This window comes from Trachurus trachurus, assembly GCF_905171665.1.
Source record: "Trachurus trachurus genome assembly, chromosome: 5".
Classification (NCBI taxonomy): Eukaryota; Metazoa; Chordata; class Actinopteri; order Carangiformes; family Carangidae; genus Trachurus; species Trachurus trachurus.
In genome coordinates, this window is record NC_139896.1 from 1547636 (window position 1) to 1569483 (window position 21848).

Genomic DNA, 21848 nt, shown 5'->3' on the forward strand with positions numbered 1-21848 from the left:
GTTTGAAGACTTCAGCTTGGGTGTTTACATGCGCTGACGAAACAAACGCTTCGAATGTGCCCGCAGCCGTGAGTGTTTGATTGCGTTACTATGGTTACAACAGTATTGATTACGGAAGTGCACTTGAAAATAAGAATTTTGTTCTTAATTTGCTCGCCTGGTTAAATAAAGGTTAAATAAAATAAATAAAAAAGTGCTACAGCTGTGCCGAAATACATGGTTTGTTGAGCGCAGTCTTTGCTGTTATAATATTTCTCTGTATTAAACAGCAGCGCGGCATATTCCTACTTTTAGCAGGAAAAGAAGAGAGAGCGTTTGGAGTCGGGAGTGCGTATGCAAAATGTTTGCAGGCAGTCTCTTCCTCTTCCTCCTCCTCCTCCTCCTTTCTCTGCATGAATTTTCTGACACCGAGTGGAAACAGAACTTCCGTATGACCCGCCAGTCTGTTATGAAATTTCTTGCTCGACATTTTCCCATATTACACGGACATTTTCACTTGAGTGACAGCCAGGCAGGCACGGCTCGTACGTGCTCAAGCGTGCGTGCGTGCGTACGTCAAGTCCTGAGCATGCGCAGAACGAACGCAGCCAGGGATCAACCCGTTTCAAGTGTGTACATGACAGACAGATCTCTTTAGAAAAGGTTTAAACCACCTCCTTCAGACTGGTTGGAATTTCAACCAGTTTGGGGTAATTGAAACGGTTTGAGGTGTTTACATGAAGTATTGTCAATCGGTTTGGTCTCCCAAACCTTTCTGAAACCGATTTAAACTGTCCATGTAAACGTACCCTATGACAGTGGTTCTCAACTGGTGGGTCGGGACCTAAAAGTGGGTCTAGACCCGTTCTGGATGGGTCGTGGACAGCTGGTCAAAAAAGTAAATAATATTTAATGCACATCTGATGTTGGACATGTCTTTTATTTTGAAAAATAACTTATTTTGAAAGGCACATGAGACACGTGAACACATGCAGTTGTAATGCTCCTCCTCACTTTCTTATTAACGTGGCCTGATGCAGTGAATCTTGTTTTGTTTTGTGGGACTTTATTTTGTGCAATTTGATATTTATTCACTTTTGTGAACATGCTCTGAATGCAGAGATGCATTAGAAGTCAAATATATCGTTTTGTTGGTCTCCATTTTGTGCAGTTTGATATTTTTTTATTCACTTCCGTACATGCAGTTGTCATGGTAACTCCTCAGTTTCATTCATGTGCTCTGAAATGCACTTTGCTCAATAAAGAGCAAAATGAGTTTTTAAAGGCTTTAAAAAAAATCCTGGTTTGAATTCTATAAAAGTGGGTCGCGACTTAATGACCATGAGAAAATGTGGAGCCCAGAGTGAGACTAGTGGAGAACCCCTGGTCTATGAGACTCTTTAAGAACCAAAAGCAACCTTCCCTGGTCTTAACACTAGATGATAACAGGTTAACTGAGCTGCAGCAGCAGCACTGAGCCTCAGAGCCTCAGAGCCTCAGACTGTCCGTACTTGAGCTCTGCTGCGATGTCGTGGTGCTGGGAATCCTCCAGGATCTCTGGCAGACTGGTGATGATGTCGCGCTGCACGTCGACGGGGGCGACCGACACCAACTCCATCAGCTTCACAGACAAGTCCTGCAGACACAGACACAGTCAGAGGGTCAGAGGGTTAACCACAAGGTGAACACATGATGAACACATGATGAACACATGATGAACACATATGAACAAGCGGATTTAACATTTAAAAGCTAAGTTTGACTCTCCAGAATTAACATTGTAGATATCAACAACGTCTTTCTGACTGGTCCTAACTACATTTTGAATAGTTGGATTTTTCATTCCAGATATCTGTAATTCAGTTTTGCCTCTTGTCAAAAAGAACATTTCAGATCCACAACTACATTCTTCCTATAGGACAAATGACTTCACTGTAACCATTCATGTGTATGGGGTTTGTCATTACAGATATCTACAGTTCAGTTGCAGATATCCACTATGTGAATTACAGATATCTGTAACTGAATTACCACTAGTACTAATTCCAGTTGGAGATATCTACAGTCTGATTCTGACTAGTCATAATTCCAGTTCAAGATATCTTTAATTCACCTCAATTAAAGATATCTACATGTCCCTTTTCAGATATCTGTAATTAAGTTTTGACTAGTCAGAATCAAATTGTAGATATCTGTAACTGGAATTAGTACTAGTGGTAATTCAGTTACATATATCTGTAATTCACATAGTGGATATCTGCAACTGAACTGTAGATATCTGTAATGACAAACCCCATACACATGAATGGTTAAAGTGACGTCATTTGTCCTATAGGAAGAACGTAGTTGCAGATATTACAGAGATCTGCAACTCAAATCCAGTCTGGCTTTTAAATGTTAAAATGGCTTGTCATATAACCACACGTCTAGTTGGATTTTTCATTCAAGATATCTGTAATTCAGTTTTGCCTCTTGTCTTGCAAAAAGAGCATTTCAGATCCACAACTACATTCTTCCTAGGACAAATTACATCACTTTAACCATTCATGTGTATGGGGTTTGTCATTACAGATATCTACAGTTCAGTTACAGATATCCACCATGTGAATTACAGATATCTGTAACTTAATTATCTACAACTTCATTTCTCCTAGTCAAAACCTAATTTAAGATATCTGAAAAGGGACATGTAGATGTCTTTAATTGAGGTGAATTAAAGATATCTCTAACTGGAATTATGACTAGCCAGAATCAAATTGTAGATATCTCAAACTGGAATTAGTACTAGTGGTAATTCAGTAATTCACATAGTGGATATCTGTAACTGAATTGTAGATATCTGTAATGACAAACCCCATACACATGAATGGTTACAGTGACGTCATTTGTCCTATAGGAAGAACGTAGTTGTGGATCTGAAATGTTCTTTTTGACAAGAGGCAAAACTGAATTACAGATATCTGCAACTCAAATCCAGTCTGGCTTTTAAATGTTAAACTGGCTTATAAGTCATATAACCACACGTCTCCACCAGCTCTGATGACACATGATGAACACATGATGATGAACACATGATTACAGGCTGTAACTAACTGAACTCCACCTTGCTGTCCACCACTCTGTCCAGCCACTTGAGCTGGTTGATGATGACCCGAGGGAGAGAGAGTCCTCCATCTGCAGAGCTGAGAGCAGAACGACAGCACGACATCATCACGTTTAGAGGAACACACACACACACACACACACACACACACACACACACACACACACACACACACACACACACACACACATGATGATGTCGCTGCTGTAAGGTGACCTCATGTCTACACACACTGACCCGTCCAGCATGAACTCAGGGAGCTTCTCCAGCAGCGTGTTGATGACCGACGTCTGGAGAAACACAGAGGGAACAGAGTTAACTGCAAAAACTTACTACCTTACCAAGAATATTTGTCTTATTTCTAGTCAAAACTAATCTAATTAATTAATCTAATTATACCCAAAATAAGTCATACATAAAAAAGTAGCTTGTTTTAGACACTTTTTACTTCTTTCAAGCAGATTTTCACTTGAAATAAGTAGAAAAATCTGATAGTGGAGCAAGTTTTTCTTTCTTATTACAAGCACCAAAAACTTACTTTCACTGGCAGATTTTTCTACTTATTTCAAGTGAAAATTAGTTTGAAACAAGTGAAAATGATCTAAAAACAAGTTGATTTTTAGGTGATGAGTCTTATTTTAAGTGGAAAGAGATTAGTTTTGACTACAAAAGGGGCAATTTGACAAGAAATAAGACAAATATTCTTGGAAAGATGTTGAGTTTTTGCAGTGGAGATGTTGTGTAGATGTTGTGTTGAGTTGTGCAGCAGAGAATCTGACCTGCAGCATCTCGATCCCCAGCAGCATCCGCAGCAAACTCTCCTGGAAGGAGCTGACGCAGCTGCAGCACAGGAGGAGGACAGGTGTGTTAGTCTGTCTCTCACACACACACACATACACACCACACACGGAAATACAGAGACTGTTGATGAAAAACTGTCCCTGAAGGCAACGTGCATCAGTGGTTTTACATGAATTTCCCTCTAAAACAACTCTGTGTGGTAACGTTGTGTTATTATCTCATAGCGTGGTGAATGTGCAGCTCACAACTTGTCCACCAGAGCGTTGTGGAGTTGTTGGATTGTGTATTTGATGAGTTTGATGAGGGAAACCAAGAAATCCCATAATGAGCCTCCGTAGCGTAGCTCTGAGCAGCTCACGGCTCTGCTCCGCTGTTCTAAAAACAGCTTGCACCGACAATTAAAGGTAACGGACCTACTGCTATGACTATAGGGATTATGGTGATGGGCCAGTTTGACTAAATGTTGAACTATCCCGAGCTGCTATTGGAGGAGTTACTGTATTACCACTCCAGCTTCTGTAGCGTTAAGTGTTTTTATAACATCTGTATTTATGTATTTATGTATTTATGTATTTACCCGGCGTCTCCGTCCGGCAGCTGTGGGACACACGGGAGGAGACAGTTCCTGAACCGGTCCTGGTCCTCGATGTGAGACTCCAACCCGCTGACGAACTCCTGGATGATCTGAGCAGCAGAGGAACACACCTGTGTGTCAGCGTGTGTGTGTGTGTGTGTGTGTGTGTGTGTGTGTGTGTGTGTGTGTGTGTGTGTGTGTGTGTGTGTGTGTGTGTGTGTGTGTGTGTGTGTGTGTGTGTGTGTGCAGGTGTGTAACAACAACACGGTTCTGTTACTCACTCCTGGAAACCTGGGACTCTTCTTCAGCTGCTGCTGGATCCGCTTCTGGAAAACCACCTGGTCGACGGCTGCAGAGAAGAGACACGTCAGAGGAGGAGAGGAGAAAGAACTGATGTGGGGACGTCACCATTACTTGTTTTCACAATTAATCGCGGTATTAAACTCCACAATTAATTGATCGTAAAGATTCCTAAATACCGTCACTTTCCAAAAAAAGATTATGTCTGAACTGTATCGCCAAAGTAAAGGTGAATGCACAGATTCTGGTCCATTTACCTAACGTAGCATTGAATCGGTAGGAATTAAATTAATTATAATATATATTATAAATTAAATGCTAGAGTGTCATTTGTAATTAAAAAAAAAAAAGATTAAAATTAACTTAAACATTTGGTATCGGTGACAATTAACTCATTGAGTGCCATTGACGTCCATAGACGTCAATGCACTTTTCTGCGGCTGGTAAATGGGGACGCTGTTGCGCACACTGTGAGTGATTTTGGGACTTCTGGGATGTGTAGAACGAAGAAGACTGTAGATCAGAGCAAGACGGGCGCAATCGGTACAGAGATAAAAAAAGTTGGAAAAAGTTTCTATTTCTAGAGGAAAACGACGGGCAGAGCCTGGAACAAGTGTAACGTGGAGCTGCAGGAAGCTTAGCCACGGTGCTATTAGCATAGCTCCAGCATGAAGTGATCGGAGGAGGCAGGAAAGGTAAACTCATCTAGATGATCAGCACCAGAAAGCGGATCGCGGAGTCAGTTTCACCAGTTGCTGTCTAACCGACGTGACGACGAACCGAGAGATCAGCGCGGTGCGTCGCTGCCGCGGCCGCGTCCAGCAGAGAGGCTGAAGACGCCATGACGTCCCCCTCCCTTCAGAGACGATGGGAAGCAGCAGGAGGAGAAGGAGGAGAGGAGAGGGGGGGTGGAGGGGGAGGGGGGCGTAGGAGAGGCTGAGGGGGCAGCAACCGCTCGTACTTGTTGTATTTTAGTTGTTGTTGTTGTTGTTTTGTTTTGTCTTTTTTTTTTTTTTTTTTTGGGGGGGGGGGGGGGGGGGGGGGTCAATGAAAAAACATGTGAAATTAAATTTTCAGATGTCTTACATGTTTTTGAAGCCAAAATTAAAACGGATAAATCACTATTTTTCTTGAGAGACTCTCTTTCACAAAAATGCTTTTTTCTCAGCTTTCTAGAAAAAAAGTGGTCTTTTTGGTGCAACCAGGCTCTATTCAACTTAAGATAAATCAAGAATGGAACAAGGTACAAACAAATGGTTTTTCCCTAGTTATATAGAGAGTCTCCTCTTTCCTTTGAGCTGTTTGGTGTTTTCAGAGTCATAGTACAAAATATTCTCTGGGTCTTGACATATTACTCAAAATGCCCCAAAACGCTGGCACATGGCACTGACCATTTTATAAAAGGTCTGGCACTCAATGAGTTAATGACTTGAATATTTCAAACACTTCCCCTGGCGGATTAATAATTGGTCATATTTTAATAAATATTTAAAATATTTTATAATTAGTAATGTATATTTTAACTATATTTGATTTTACACATTAATAGTGTTGTGAAATTAATTAATGCATAATAATTGTGATAACCGTAACACCGTGATTATTTCTCTGACAATAATCGTACCAAAAAAATCTATAATCGTGACATCCCTAAACCCCCTAAAGAGTGTGTGTGTGTGTGTGTGTGTGTGTGTGTGTGTGTGTGTGTGTGTGTGTGTGTACCGATCTGGTTGGACGAGCCTCCTTGCTGTAAAGTGACCCCGGCCTGTCTCAGAAACACAGTGAAGACGCTCTGGTTGGTTTCCTCTGCAGCAGCTTCTCTGGACTGACGACCGCCGCCGCGACTCTTCTTCACCTCTGTAACACACATACATACAGCCGCGGGAAAAATGAAGAGACCACTTGTTCAGGGACAGTCAGGACAGTCTGAGGACAGACAGCTCTGAGGTTGAAGTTTATATTAATGCACCATGACACTGTGGCAGGTCTCTGTACTAGGGATGTGAATCTTTGGGTGGCTCACGATTCGATTCGATTCCGACTTTTAGGGTCACGATTCGATTCAAAATCGATTTTCGATTCAACCGATTCTTGATTTTCTTTTTGCGATTTTTAGTTTGCTTTATTAACACCAGACCATGTGAAAAAGTTGAATGATGATGATGTCTACAGACTATTATATCAGAAGCCATATTTCCCCCCAAAAAATGCACATCACATGTTTCAGATTTATTCAGCAGCAATATATTTGAACCATTTTAAAGTAAACTGCTACATGAAGCTAATTTTATAGGCTACTCTCTTTTCAAAAGCCTGGACTGAAGGATGTGAATATTTGGGTGTCTATTCGATTCAAAATCAGTTCTCATGTACATGCACATGCACATGGACATGTAGCCTATCACCTGTAACAAAGGCTGCTAAAAAAAAAGAAAAAAAAAAAAGACGGCACTCTGCTGTCACGCCAGCTGACCTGCAGCCTGTCTGACTCTGCAGCGCCACAGAGGAGCTGTCAGAGCTGCCTGCTGCTGCTGCTGCTGGTCCTCTCTCTTCAGCCTGCTGTTTGGCTGCACTTTGTATGAGTTTAAAAAAGTGAAGATCTAACGTCACCTGAGCACCGATCAGCTGATCCAGAGCGCAGTGGATGTGGCTGCTCACACCGTGTCCTAACTGGATGCGACGCGAGCGAGCGTCCGACAATCGCGTCACATCTGACGCTCTCTGTCCACACTGAATCCGTGCGTCTGTTGGAGTGGAAGCACATCAGCTGTGCGCTCGCCCGCTCGACAGACTGGAGACGTAACTACCCGGTTAAAAGATGGGTGAATCTGTAACATTATAAGACGGCGCACCGCCCCCCGCCCAAGATGAATGAAGAGGCTATTAAAAAAAGTCCGCTAGTCTCCTTGAAGCGGCTGTTATGTGTCGCACACACTGAGGTGAGCAGCAGCAGAGCGGCCGCACCGTGATGCTCCAGCTGCCTGGTGTCCCCATTACGCACCACGCGTCTTTTCAGTCACTTGTCCAAGTTCTCCTTTACTGTTTTTTTCCCGAGACAACACTCATTATCTCTCTCTCTCTCTCTCTTTTACCGGCGGTGTCAGCTGATGTGCACGTCTGCAGCAACCCAAACAAATGCACGTGTTACTGTTGACTGGCTCTATTCCAGCCACATGATTGGTTCGGCGCGGTGGAAATCTCATTATCATTGGTTATTTGTATCGTCTGCCAAAACATGGATGAATGAAACCTATCGACCACGTCTCATATTTCTATCGAGGAAAAGTTATTTCACAATTTATAGACACAACACCGACAAGCACTGAGAGCCGCATGTTGCAGTGACGTTATATAGGCTATAAAAAAAATAATCCGCAAATAATAAGCCGACGAAAAGGTGCAATTTGCCACTTAAAGCAGAAGTGAGTGATATATTTGTGTTAATATAAGTCTTAAATAGTTGTATCTTCCGACAGCAATCACTTACATAGAGTGTTTGGACTGAAACACGGGTCTCTCAGTCCCTCTGCTCTGCTCTGAGCCGAAGAGAAAACATTTATCGTATCCTACAGTTTTTATCCAATGAGGAGAGAGAACGGCATGCAGGGCTGTGTGTGCAGCCAAGGAACGCCGTGAATGTGGTGACGTAGCGACGAGGACTGTTATGGTGCGTTCAAGGAAACTCGTATTTTTCCGACCGTGAAGTGGTACCAGTTCGATCTGGTACGAGTTCACCGGTCGGAAGTTACGAGTGGCCGTTATAGTGACTTTCACAGGTAAAACAGGTCGGAAAAACACGAGTGGGTTGCCTGGAACGCTACAAAGTCGTAAGTTGTGACTTGAAGCTGTAATTTACGATTTCAAAAGCCTGCCTGGAACGCAGCATTAGCGAAAACGACCGGATCACTCACTTCTGCTTTAACTTCTTGTCGATGTATTATTTGCGGGGGCTTTGGGGGATCTGGTGACGGTGGAGGATCTGGGACTGATTCACTGTGGACCTGGACCAGTCTGATCAAGTCCAGCACAGCACAGCAGCTGCAGCTCTGCCCCGCCGTCACATTACTCTCGCATATCAGCGCAATCTATTTACATTAAACCGACATCAGGAGAATAATGAGAATTATGATTAAAAAATATATATATATTTGTTTGGCCCCTGGATCATGATTTTTTTGGGCGCATTCTTGGTAAAAAAAAAATCCTCTAAAAAAAAGACAGTTGGGATGCATAATGTGTCTCATAACAGTGTGCGTCACGCTAGGGGTCGGTGGTGTTTTATTCTAGGGGTCGGTGGTGTTTTATTCTAGGGGGTCGGTGGTGGCTGTGAGACAGCAGCGGCTCCACGGTGAGAGGGGGGGGGCAGCTTCTGCTCACCTGACTCTGTGCAGCTTCTTCATTAAATCCAAACAGTCCGACACAGCGACGCGCTGCTCCTCTTTGACTCTAAAGTCTCTGTAGCTCATCAGCCCGGAACTCGCCGACACGACGGCGGCGTTTGGCCTCAGACGTCTCGGACTTCCAGAGCAGCTACAGCAGCGTTGTGACCTCAACCATGGTTGGTGAGAGCAGAAATGTTGTTGTAGGCCTGTGCATATTCTCATTTGTCCAGGTCATAGTATTTCAAAGGAGGTTAAATCGAAAGCAACTGGACTTATACTGAGTCTCCACACCAGATAGTTGGACCAGTCCCAGCCTGGTCAGATGCTACATGAACTGATGAAGCCTCTTGGATGAAGGTGAAACGTCTTCCTAGACAAATAACCAAGTCCAGTTGAACCTCCTTTGAAAAAAAAAAAAAAAGTTGTTGGCGGGCTCGTGAATTTTTTTTTGACACGAGCGTCAAATCGCGTATCTCGCGTATTTCGCGTTTGGTCGCGCCTCACAACTCGAGCGAAAAAAAAGCGTTCCTCGGGCAAACACGATGAAATAGACGAAGACGCGAAGGTCCCGTCGCCATAAAAGAATCGGGTGTATTGTGTCGCAAAAAAAAAAAGTCGCGTATACCGCGTCACGCGCCTAATCGCGTCTCGCGCCTAATCGCGTCTTTGCGTTACGGCCTTTTACACCGCGGACGTAACGAATAAACGGTGACGGTGTGAACGAACAACATAGAACAGGACCAGACGTGGCGTTGTTTCCTCTTTTCACCGACAGCTCCACTCTCCCTTACTTACACTAACTACTGTTATTGTTGAGGCCAGAGAATTGTGGGATTTGTAGTTTTTGACCAATCGCAGGTTGTGCTCTTTCTGTTTGTGATTTTCCCGGTTCACACATGTCTTTTTTTTTAGGGGCAAATGCGAGTGAAATGCTCGCCCATGGTGGGCATAAGAACATTTAAGACCTGTCTAAAATTATTTAAGACTTGAACACAATAATTCAACAAATTTAAGACATTTTAAGGCCTAAAATTTAGATTTTCAAATTTTAGACTTTTTAAGACCCCGTGGATACCCTGTTATTTCATATAAAAGTTTAAGTGCATGCATGTTTTATGATGCTGTGTATTTCAGGTGTAGGTTAATATACACACACCTCAGGAGGCCTGTCATTGATTGGTTAAAACAAGGTAATCAGTAGATGGGAATTAACGTCAGATTTAGTCACAGGATCACCTTCAAACTCTCCTTGTCATGATATTTGAATTAATTATACATCAACACCAGCGTCTTCAAAATGACGAGTTTCTCTGCTTTGACTATTTGTAGGAGGGAAATGAACAGTTTTGTTTTATTCTATAAACTACTGAAAACATTTCTCCCAAAACTGGGATAAAAATATTGTAATTTAGAACATTTATTGGCAGGAAAAACACAGTTTTTATTTGGACCGAACCAACTGCTGATCGGCGGGCGCTAACCCTGGGCGGAGGGATACGTGAGTTGGTTAGGTCCAAATAAAAACTGTGTTTTTCCTGCACTTTGAAGGGCTGGAAAAAATTATATTATAGTGAACAATGGAACTGTGTTTTTCTTTTCCAGGTAAAACTTCTTTTAGGCCGTGAAAATAGGCCGTTTCTTTGGGTCTGTTCACAACACTGTATGTTGTAAATCTCTGGGCAGGGCTGTTATGGGCTGGCGTTGCTAACGGGAGGAGTGCAGAGAGACTTCTAATGCAATTAAAGTACTTAGGGGCTATTTGTAGATCATACAACCCCACTTTAAAAAAAATGCTACTGTCCCTTTAAATAATAACATGTATGTGTACATAGGCTATATTACATATGATGAGTATTTAATACAGTGTCAGATTATATTTATCTCTGTATTAAAATGATGTAATATAACATTTTTATACAGTTATGTATGGTTTTTTTTTATCTTCACATTCTGGGAAACTGGTCCAGACCTTCAGATCCCACTGGATATAATATTATTATACATAAACACATACTGACAGGCTTTAGGATGGATAATATACAGGATATTAATGTAAAATATGTCTATAATATAAACATAGAGATAATATGGAGACAGACATGTATGTTATATTTTCTGTGAATTTTGAATGTATTGTCTGTCAAATATCCAACTTGAAACCAACTTCACTGCGGTAACTTAGTGTTATTATGGTGTAGTGTAGTCAGTGCTAATGTTACATGTCAGTATATCGCCTAATCAGTGCCATAATGCAGATATTATCCCGATGTGACAGCAGGTTTAACTCACTAGAAGCCGGAGCAGCTCCATCTCCTTTATCCACCGAGGAGCGACGCTTTTTCCGCATCATCTACAGAAACACACAACATTACAACTAGTTTCACTCAACAGTTTCACATATTAACAACAACAAAAACACAACCGTAGACGTGCTAGCAGGTTTAGCAGCTAGTTTAGCAGCTAACAAACACACTGAACCTGTTAAACTGATCGTGTTGTTGTGTTATTGGAAGTTTAAATCAGTATTTACAGTGAAACACGCACCGTTAATCACAGAAGAACTCTCCTCTCCTCCACAGACTCGTTACCAAACAAAGTTCCGCGCCAAACCAGCTGTACGTCGTTACGTCATCGACGTCACGAACGTCAGGGGACGTCAGCTAAACTCCGGAGTGCTAGCTAACGGAGCTAACGGAGGAGAAACTGACCGTTACGTCTGAGAATAATGTAATAAATCGACAGTAAATGATTCAGTTAGCTTCATTAACAGTGACTCTGACGACTCTAATGTCTGTTGTGTAGATAAATTAAGTTGTTTGTTCAACGTCACAACCGTTACAACGTGTTTTACACGGTCCCTAACCGAAGGGGGCGTGTTTTTACGGCCTGTCTGACCGTCAAGGGGGGGCGGGGTCAAGACGCCTTATTTTGGCCCAATCCCAAACCAGCCCCTATCCCCTAACCCTATCCACTACCCCTCCGTTTGCGCGTTCACGCGGAGATCCGCCATATTAAGGGCCGTCCCAAACCAATTACCACTGAGTGGAAGTGGCTTGTCAAGCCCTTAAATAGCGAGTCTGCACCGGTGCAGGCTCGCTGGTGGTTGCAGCAGAAATTACGTCCGGACAATGGAGGAAACGTCATTCAAGTGTAGTTCCGTCTACTTCTTCCAAGTATTTTAGATCAAACACACACCTTTATCCGTGGACGTCGGAACTCGGCTATTTTCTGAGAGGGAGGGGGGATTTTTGTTGGGAGAGTTGGGGGAGAGACGCACACTTATCAATGATTAAAGATCTGATTTTAAGTTATTTTATAATAGCATACGGGATTCTCTCAAATAATAGCCAGTATACAATTGTTTACACAGACAAATAAAGGCCGACCCTAAATACAAGCTGGGTAAAAAAAAAAAAAAAAAAAAAAAACTCAGTCGCCTGGAACAAACTGACAACGATCAGAAACTCTTTCAACTTTGTGGACTGTTTGTGAAGACTGACTGGAGTAAAGCTGACCTCATCCTCTGCTTTAGAGAGGGACAAGTTGCACTATCGGACCTGGGTCTCTGCTCCGTCTCCGGTCCCGAACGGGCTCGGACACGGAGCGGGGGGGGGGGGGGGGGGAGTGAAGCGCAACAGCGCAATGGTGACAGAGCTGCAGGTCCGACAGCGCAGCGAGGAGAACAGTACGTGAGGATGAAGATGAACTAATGAACGATGAGCTTGGTCACTAATGTGTAAAACATAAACTGAGGGATTTAGAAATTGAAGGCTGAGCTGTCACGCTGATGCAGGCTGCTGATGCAGGCTGCTGTATAGAGCCAGGCACCAGCAGGCTGCATATCACATCAAAAGCATATATCTATGCATTAGATGAAATAAATGTTAGTCAGACAAATTGAGTTTAAATTCAGATTCTTTTTCTTTTCTTTCTTTTTAAGCGTAATGCTGTGGGTATAGGGAGGCTGATTTTAGGTTTTATGTTAGGCTATTATTCTTGAGTTAACCCATTCCAATTCCTATGTAAATATTTTGTCCTTCATATTGCACTGTTTTGCTTCTACCCTCTGTCCTCATGTCTGTTCTTAATTTATATAATGCACTTTGAATTGTCTTGAGTTTAAACTGGTAAACGGCATGACAGCTGCAGCACAGGCAACGCGTCTCCATGATAACGGTTCCTTCCTGTTTCCTTTAAGGTAGCGAGGGCGTCCCACTTGTTTGGCTTTACGTTTATACCCTCCCCCTTAATCAGGAGTGCCCTCCGCAGCTGGGAGTGGAACTCCATTTGGAGTGACACTCGGTAGTGAAGTGGTAGTGAGTAGGGACTAGTTTGGGATTGGGCCCTAATGTTAACAAAGGCGGGGTCTTCCGGGAGACGCAGAAGGAAGCGGGAGCGGGAGCTGCGCAACTCCATCAAAGAGTGTAGTGTTGACCGAGATGGTTCACTCCGCTGTTACCTACTGTTAGGCCTACGTTACTTATCGTCACTTGGTTAAAAAGAAAGAAGAAGCTCATAAATAAGAATAATGAATTTATTTAACCCTATTTATTATAATTATTATAATTTGACAGAAATAACCATCAGTCATCTGCCGTATATGTATACTGAAGAATGCTAGACCTAAATACAGTAGGCTACACATACGTGAATTATATTATGTATTCTTCTTACTCTATTTTATCTTATTTTATTCTGTTTTTTATTCTGCTTTTATTTTAGTAGGCTAATATTTTTATTTATCTTGATCCATTTCAACTTCTATGTAGCTATATCACACTTTTTGTTGTTTTTCTCTATTCAGGAATTTGTAACGAATAAATATTTTCCTCCGATGATCAATAACGTAATTCTGAATCTGAATCTGAATCTGAATCCGACAAACTAAATTATCAAATTCATAGACTTTTGTGACCATGACATAAACTCCCAATTATGACTTATTCTATTATATTTGTAATTTGTATTATTTAATTTCCATTTTACATACGGTAGCCTACAATTTGACAGTGTTTTTTTTCCATATTAGCGTGATCATGGTACGACGGAGTATTAGGGCCACATTGAGAGAAAAAAAACCCACATACTTTGAGAATAAGGTTGTAAATTTATGAGAATAAGGTCGTAAATTTACGACTTTATTCTCGAAGTTTGTGATTGTTTTATTTGTCAATGTGGCCCTATACTCCATCGTAATTCAGGAATTTGTAACGAAGAAATATTTTCCTCCGATGATCAATGAAGTAATTCTGAATCTGAATCTGAATCCGACAAACTAAATTATTAAATTCATAGACTTTTGTGACCATGACTTAAACTCCTCTATAATATTTGTAATTTCTATTATTTAATTTCAATTTTACTAACCCTGTTTTTATTGTGTTTTTTTTTTTCATATTAGCGTGATGTTGCAATCCCCAGGCCGTAGCTGTGTTTTTAGGGTGTGAACCATCTGAGTGGAGACTCGCTCTTTGATCCGGATTCAAAGGTTGACTCAGGGAGCCTCGGAGCACCAGACTGTCAGAAGGAGAGAGACTCGGTGCAGGTCTAATCTCATCTAATCTAGTTAAAGAAGATCCCGAAGCAGCTTTAACCACCATGGCCTCTAAGTTCCACAGCCTGACAGCGAAGCTCCTGAGCGGGGAGACTCTCAGCTTCTCCTCTCTGAAGGGGAAGGTGGTGCTGATAGAAAACGTGGCTTCTCTCTGAGGAACCACCACCAGGGATTACACCCAGATGAACGAGCTGCAGCAGCGCTACGGCGCCAAGGGGCTCGTGGTGCTGGGCGTGCCCTGCAACCAGTTCGGACACCAGGTAAAACACACACCTGTAGGATAGCTGCACACCTGTAGTCTACAACACACTATAACACACCTGTAGACTAGGTACAACACACCTGTAGACTACAACACACCTGTAGCATTCACACCTGTAGAATAAAAGAAAAAACCTGTAGGTCCACCTCTGAGCGTCCAGGGAAGTGCACGACAGTTTAGATAGATTTAGATAACTTTTATTTGTCATTCGAAAAACAAACATTTTGCAGTGAATGTATGAACGAAATTTAGTTTCCGTTGCTTTGACACTGATAAAAATCTGAGAATAATAATTTACAATAGAGCTATAAAAAAAAATAGGCTATGAAAATACATGGAAAAAAGACAGGAAATGGACCAAGACATTTCAAGACAACCAGACTGAGCAACAGCTTCTTTCCACAGGCCATCAGACTACTCAACTCACTACACATACAATACACATACATGGACTTGTTTTTGCTGCTCTGCACTTTGCACTTTTCACATTGCACTTTATTATCTCCCCACAACATCATAGGCCTCTTGTCAGTATATCTGTGCTTTTATGTCATAGCCTATATGTGTGGTAAATGTATGTTGAAATGTTTAAATTCTTTTAAATTTCACATTTGGAGTTTGGGGAAACGTAATTTCGATCCCCTGTGTAACTGTCAGTTACATTGTGTCATTGACAATAAAGGTTTATACTGAACTGAAGTATTGCACACGAGGACACGAGGACAGAACAGTCATAAAAAGGCTTTTATGTTTTATTTTTTACTAATTATGACATTATCATTCATTTCCCAGGGAACAGCCTCCAGATTTTTTTTATTCTAACTGTTATATTTTCTGTTTTAGGTCAAATGAGATGATAAAGCCTCAAAATGACTTTATTTTCACTCACATAGACGATGATTGTAGATTTATATAATATTCAACTCTGTTTTACTTTACTGGTTTAATTTTACTCTAATTTGAAGTGATTTAACTTTGTTGAACACATGTAGCCTAACTCTGTGGACCATGAACTCAGTTATCGTGTGTGAGGTGAAGAAGCAGGAAACTGAATCAGTGACTCGGTGTTTTATCACCGCGTCGCCTCATTAGTTTTATCTACAGGTGAATGAACAGGTGTGAACAGCAACAATAGAGATGATTATTGATTAACCTGAGGCGACTGAGGCTCCTTCTTACCTGAGACCTGAGACTTATTGTTGCTCAGAGGAGGAAGTGAGACGCACAGCGAAGGGGGCGGGGCCTAATGCTGCGGGGGGCGGGGCTTAATTTGCATAAAGCAAAGTCACAGTGAACATGGCAAATCTGGAGAAGTCTTCTGTGGGCATTAGATGGTGTTATTGATCAGATCAGATAAAAAAAGAAACATGAGAATTAATATTTTCTCATTTTAAATATTTATTGCCAAGTTTCTTTATTCTTTTTCTATTTTAAATGTAAAATTCTGCACTTTTTCAGTGGTTCCTTCTGGTGCCATTTTTAAATCAAATCAAATCAAGGTCATTTATTAATTTAATAACAAAAACATATAACAATAATAAAAACGTTTATTTGTATAGCACTTTTTGCAGAGAAAGCTCACACAGTGCTTTACAATAAAACGTTTAGTTTTTCTTAAGGTGGAAATTGACCCAGTTTATTATTTTAAACACATGAACTGATGAGGAACCTTTTTGTTATTTTACTTGAACCGCTGCTTTTGAAGAACTCACGATGAGATTCAGTCACTTGACTTTTCTGAAACACTTCCTCCTTTACTTCCTCTAGTGAACCGCTGCTCCTCCTCCTCCTCCTCCTTCTCCTTCTTCCTCCTTTACCATAATCTCATAGCCTCGCTTCACTCCGAATTTTTCTAGCAGATACGGAAATCACCAAATTCACCAAAGTAAAAGTGTTCACCAACATAAAACTTATAAAATAGACATTAACTTGTAATACAATCAGTGGTGTAGTCTAATTTGTTTCAGTGAGTAAACTGCACACACATAGTCCATGTGTGTGCAGTATAGATAGATAGTTTTGTTGTAGGAAAGGCAAGGCAGCTTGATTTATTCAGCGCATTTCATATCAAGGAACAACTCAATGGGCCTCATTCACCAATATCTTCTTAAGAAGCTTCTTAGATTCTTTCTTAAGTTGTTCTTAAGAAGTTCCTTAAGAAAACCCTACGTCAGATTCATCAACGCGTTCGTAAGCCTCAGAATTGTTCGCAGCTGTGTTCTTATGCCATCTCCTCGTAAGTTGAGGGCGTGTGCCAGGTGAGTCTAATTAACATATGATTAGCATAGGTAACAGCCCCATCAATGCCCGTAAAAGGGCATGAGACTGCAGGGCCGTGTGCAAACAGCACCCACAGGCACTGAGCAGAGAAGGTGGAGTGAGAAAGAAAGTTGAAATGCTCAAATGAAAATCTGGGAGGGAGCACCAGACTCCAAACGTAAAAAGAACTTAAGTAGTGAAGTGGCGCTACTGCGGCAGGAATGAAACAAAGAAACAAACAAAAGGCTTATATTTAGTTTATATTTTTATATTTATATTTAGGCTATATTTAGTTGCGTCAGCAGTGGATGCAGCTCTTCGGGTTGTTATCAGAGAGACCACACTCTCACGTGTGCCATCATAAATATCATCATATTATCACATATGAAAAAAAAACAGTTGTGTGTAGTGTGCACTGTTGCAGCCCGCAATTAGGAAAAAAAAAATCATATCGGCAGCTGCCCCCCAAAAAAAGAGAAAAAAAACAACTGATATGAATTAAGTGTCTATAATGTTTTTTAAGAGACTGCAATGATTTGTCAATTATTATTATTAATATATATGATTATTAAAAACATCATAAAAGATAAGAAAATAATTCTTATTCAAATCATATAATATCATACAACTGCAGAACAAAAGAAAACGCTATAATCGGTTATTTTTGCAGAAGTCTCAGCACCTGAAAGTGCTTAAGTATACTCCTGACTGTTCGTAGATTTTGTTCTTAGTTAAGAACAAATTCTGGATAAGAAAACATTCATGAATGCCACAATCTTCGTAAAAACTTCGTAAGTAGGATTTAAGAACAAATTTGTTCCTAAGAACGGTTCGTGAATGAGGCCCATTGTGCTTTACATAGAAACAAAACATATACAGTATATAAATAATAAAAACTAGACTAAAATAGAGCATAAAATGACAATTAAGAGGATTTACAGTGCCAATCCAAGATTAGGATTTAAAATTCTTTAAAAGAGTTCACATGGAAACATAAATGTTTTTTTACCTGGTTTAAAAATGCTTAGAGTTGGGTCTGATCTCAGTTCTGCTGGTCGACCACATTTGTAGTGGGTTTACTGAGTATCACACAGACTACACCACTGAATACAATAGAAACAAAATGTTAACTTAAAGGACAATTCCGGGCAAATTCTCCTCAGGCTGTATTTTCCTAACATTTTAGGTCTAAAAGAAGGAATCTGAAGGTTTTCAGTGTAATGTCTCCTGTTTTGCGGTAGTTGCATCTGTCCCCGCATCGCCACGGCAGCGATGAATGGGAGCGGATTGAAGTTGTGCTGCTTAGGCTGTTTCCATCCCTCAAAGCCACAGACAGCGTCAGATGGAGACTCAAACATGCAGCCAGAAGTTTATTTACTTCAAGCAAGTCCAGAGTTGATATTCCTGTGTTTATGACACAAACGGGAGCTTCCCACTGCACCTGAACACACCGAGCATCAACTTGGGTCTCGACTCCGCCAGACTTTGAATTAGATCTAGTTTTACAAACATAAACTTCTTCAGATTCCTTCTTTTAGACCTAAAATGTTAGGAACATACAGCCCCCAGTTGAATTTGCCCGGAATTGTCCTTTAATGGCTCCGGGACTTTCTTGTAAATTATATTCCTTAAATTAAAGAGTTTCACCACATTTTATTAGCTTAGTGCTTTTATTTTGACAGAAAGGCCTGTGTCTCTCTCACTCTGGATCTAGTTCCTTACCAAAACAGCGAGTCAACGGCCCCAGATAATAATCTTATCTCATCATCTCCTCCTCCTCCTCCTCTACCATAATCTCACGATCTCCTCCTTCTCCTCCTTCCTTCCCAGGAGAACTGTAAGAACGAGGAGATCCTGCTCTCCCTGAAGCACGTCCGTCCTGGAAACGGCTTCGAGCCGAAGTTCCAGCTGCTGGAGAAGGTGGATGTGAACGGTAAAGACGCTCACCCTCTGTTCTGCTTCCTGAGGGAGAAGCTGCCGTTCCCCAGCGACGAGCCGTCGGCCCTGATGAGCGACCCCAGGTTCATCATGTGGAGCCCCGTCTGCAGGAACGACGTGGCCTGGAACTTCGAGAAGTTCCTGGTGGGACCGGACGGAGAGCCGTTCAAACGCTACAGCCGCAGATTCCTCACCAGCGACATCGACGCCGACGTCAAGAAGCTGCTCAACCTGGCAACTTAACCTGGCAACCTAACAACAACCACAACAACCAGCCAAACACTGCAAAAACTCTACATCTTTACAAGAATATCTGTCTTGTTTCTTGTCAAAATGTCTCATTTCTATTCAAAACTAATCTCTTTCCACTTAAAATAAGACTCATCGCCTAAAAATGAACTTGTTTTTAGATCATTTTCACTTGTTTCAAACTAATTTTCACTTGAAATAAGTAGAAAAATCTGCCAGTGAAAGCAAGTTTTTTGTGCTTGTAATAAGAAAGAAAAACTTGATCCACTATTAGATTTTTCTACTTATTCCAAGTGAAAATAGAATAAAAAAGTGTCTAAAAACAAGCTGCTTTTTAATGTGATGAGTCCTTTTTAAGCATAATGAGATTTGTTTTGAATAGAAATAAGACTATTCTTGGTAAGATTTTTGAGTTTTTGCAGTGCAAACACTGCAAAAACTCAAAATCTTTCCAAGAATATCTGTCTCATTTCTAGTCAAAACTAATCTCTTTCCACTTCACTTAAAATAAGACTGATCACGTAAAAAGTAACTTGTTTTTAGATCATTTTCACTTGTTTCAAACAAATTTTCACTTGAAATAAGTAAGTAACTATCAGATTTTTCTACTTATTTCAAGTGAAAATCTGCTTGAAAGAAGTAAAAAGTGTCTAAAAACAAGCTACTTTTTAAATGTGATGAGTCTTATTTTTAGCATAATGATATTAGAAATAAGAATATTCTTGGTAAGATATTAGAGTTTTTCCAGTGACCCAGCCGTCCTGAAGAGAGACTCTGACCTTTGACCTCCTGCTGCTCCTCCGCTCCGCTCCGTGTCTCGGAGCGCCGGTCCTCTACCGGATGAAGGCGTCCTCTGAATCCAGCTCCATGCGAGGAGGACGTCTGAAGGTCGTAGAGGCCGGGAACGCTCCGATTCACCGGGCAGAGCAGAAGCACCGATGTGATGTGATGTCAGTCCTCACCTGCAATAAACCTCTCATTTTTACAAACCTCTCTGTGTGACTGCCTCTGAGTGTTTTTTACTTCTTATAGGATTTTGAAATATCACCTTTTCACCAAAAAATAATATTTTATAGATATAGATGTAAAGGGACAAATGTTTTCTTTCATTTAAGACATAAACCATAGTTGTGGGATTAGTACGTCTGTAGTTATGAAGCTTTAATTGCAGTGATACAAAAACAGGCGGAAATGGCCAAAAATGGCCTCTGCATGAAGAGGTTAAATTCTTGCTAGAAGGACCCACTGAAAAAGTGCATAATTTTACATTTAAAATGAAAAGGGACAGTTCAACATTTAGTCAGATCCTCCTCTCACCATAACCCCGATATACTGCCCTACAAAGGAAAAAGGCAGTAACTCCATTTTTTTTTGTCAAAAATGAGTTATAATCATTTTTCTGCCATTAATTAAAGACATCCTTTGTCATGTGGACAAATAATTTCTTTAAAAATGTGTTTGTAATTGGGGTCGTAATTACAGTAACTGCAAAAAAAAAAAAACTATAGAAACCAAGGTAAACAACAGTAACTTCCGTTGTTAAGAATAACAGAAAAAGATGCTATTTCATTGTATTTCATCATCAGACTAAGGATTTTATCATATTGATCATTATAGCTACTGCTTTTAAAAGCTACAGTTACAGGATAAAACAGAAGTTTCTGCCTTTTGCTTTGGTTTGACCCAGTATATTCTGGTAAACTATACAAAGGAAGATTACAGTAACTGCCAAATAAGGGTCAAAGGTCAAATCAGAGATCAGGATTAATATGTAGGAAGAATAACCTAATGAAAAGCGCACATTATTTCCGCCTTTCCCTCATCAAACTCATCAAATACACAATCCAACAACTCCAAAACGCTCTGGTGGACAAGTTGTGACCTGCACATTCACCACACTATGAGATAATAACACAACGTTACCACACAGAGTTGTTTTAGAGGGAAATACAGCCGGAACTACTTTCTAGACACGGCTGCTGCTGGGCGGAGGGATTTCAGAAGAGAAAGTAGTTCAGAGTATTTGCTTCATGTGTCGTCATGTTACATTATTTAATAGCCTGGTGGTGAATGTGGAGTGAATCCCCGTAGGACTCGTGACCAGCTTATACCAAGGTTCTAGAAATGGAACAACTTAGATAATCTACTTTTTTGTACATTTAACATTTAAAAATAGGAACTTGACAATAAATATTTAATACAAAAACAGTAGTTTAAAAACTTAACCCTTTAAAACACATTTTAACTTGACAGCAGAAGTTTAAAAGCAGGTGACGTAGCAACAATGAAAGGACAGGTTACGTTTATATAGTCTCATTGTGGAGCCTCGTCCTTCACATGTTTATTTAATCACTTCATCAGCAGCAGACGGATCAGAGGCCGGATTCATCAAGTGTCTGAAGAGAAACATTTTAGTCTTAAAGGACAATTCCAGTCAAATGAACTAT

General features: G+C 40.9%; 2 protein-coding genes and 1 long non-coding RNA gene across 4 annotated transcripts in view; 2 read left to right on the forward strand and 1 right to left on the reverse strand.

Moving 5' to 3' along the window:
* The window catches only part of fancd2 (FA complementation group D2), a gene marked incomplete at its 5' end in the record, with an annotated part of 47761 nt that extends 36272 nt beyond the window's left edge, over nucleotides 1-11489 (reverse strand). Inside the window, 8 exons of the mRNA XM_083972353.1 lie at nucleotides 1491-1615; nucleotides 3083-3153; nucleotides 3312-3372; nucleotides 3862-3922; nucleotides 4461-4567; nucleotides 4739-4806; nucleotides 6480-6614; nucleotides 11429-11489. Of these exons, the coding sequence (XP_083828479.1) occupies nucleotides 1491-1615; nucleotides 3083-3153; nucleotides 3312-3372; nucleotides 3862-3922; nucleotides 4461-4567; nucleotides 4739-4806; nucleotides 6480-6614; nucleotides 11429-11489 (689 nt within the window). The remainder of the gene's footprint in view (nucleotides 1-1490; nucleotides 1616-3082; nucleotides 3154-3311; nucleotides 3373-3861; nucleotides 3923-4460; nucleotides 4568-4738; nucleotides 4807-6479; nucleotides 6615-11428) is intronic.
* gpx1b (glutathione peroxidase 1b) overlaps nucleotides 1-19501 on the forward strand; it is a 320730-nt gene extending 301229 nt beyond the window's left edge. The window contains exons 2-3 of one of the 2 annotated variants that reach the window (XM_083972410.1): nucleotides 14685-14953; nucleotides 19045-19501. In XM_083972410.1, the coding sequence (XP_083828536.1) occupies nucleotides 14738-14953; nucleotides 19045-19395 (567 nt within the window). In that variant the 5' untranslated portion in view covers nucleotides 14685-14737 and the 3' untranslated portion in view covers nucleotides 19396-19501. Of the gene's footprint in view, nucleotides 1-14652; nucleotides 14954-19044 lie in introns of those variants that run through there. The other variant, XM_083972409.1, reaches the window with a different exon arrangement.
* Nucleotides 1-20394, forward strand: part of LOC310986486 — an 82984-nt gene extending 62590 nt beyond the window's left edge. Inside the window, exon 2 of the long non-coding RNA XR_014595411.1 lies at nucleotides 20139-20394. This is a non-coding gene — a long non-coding RNA (uncharacterized lncRNA). The remainder of the gene's footprint in view (nucleotides 1-20138) is intronic.
* The last annotated feature ends 1454 nt before the right edge of the window (nucleotides 20395-21848 follow it).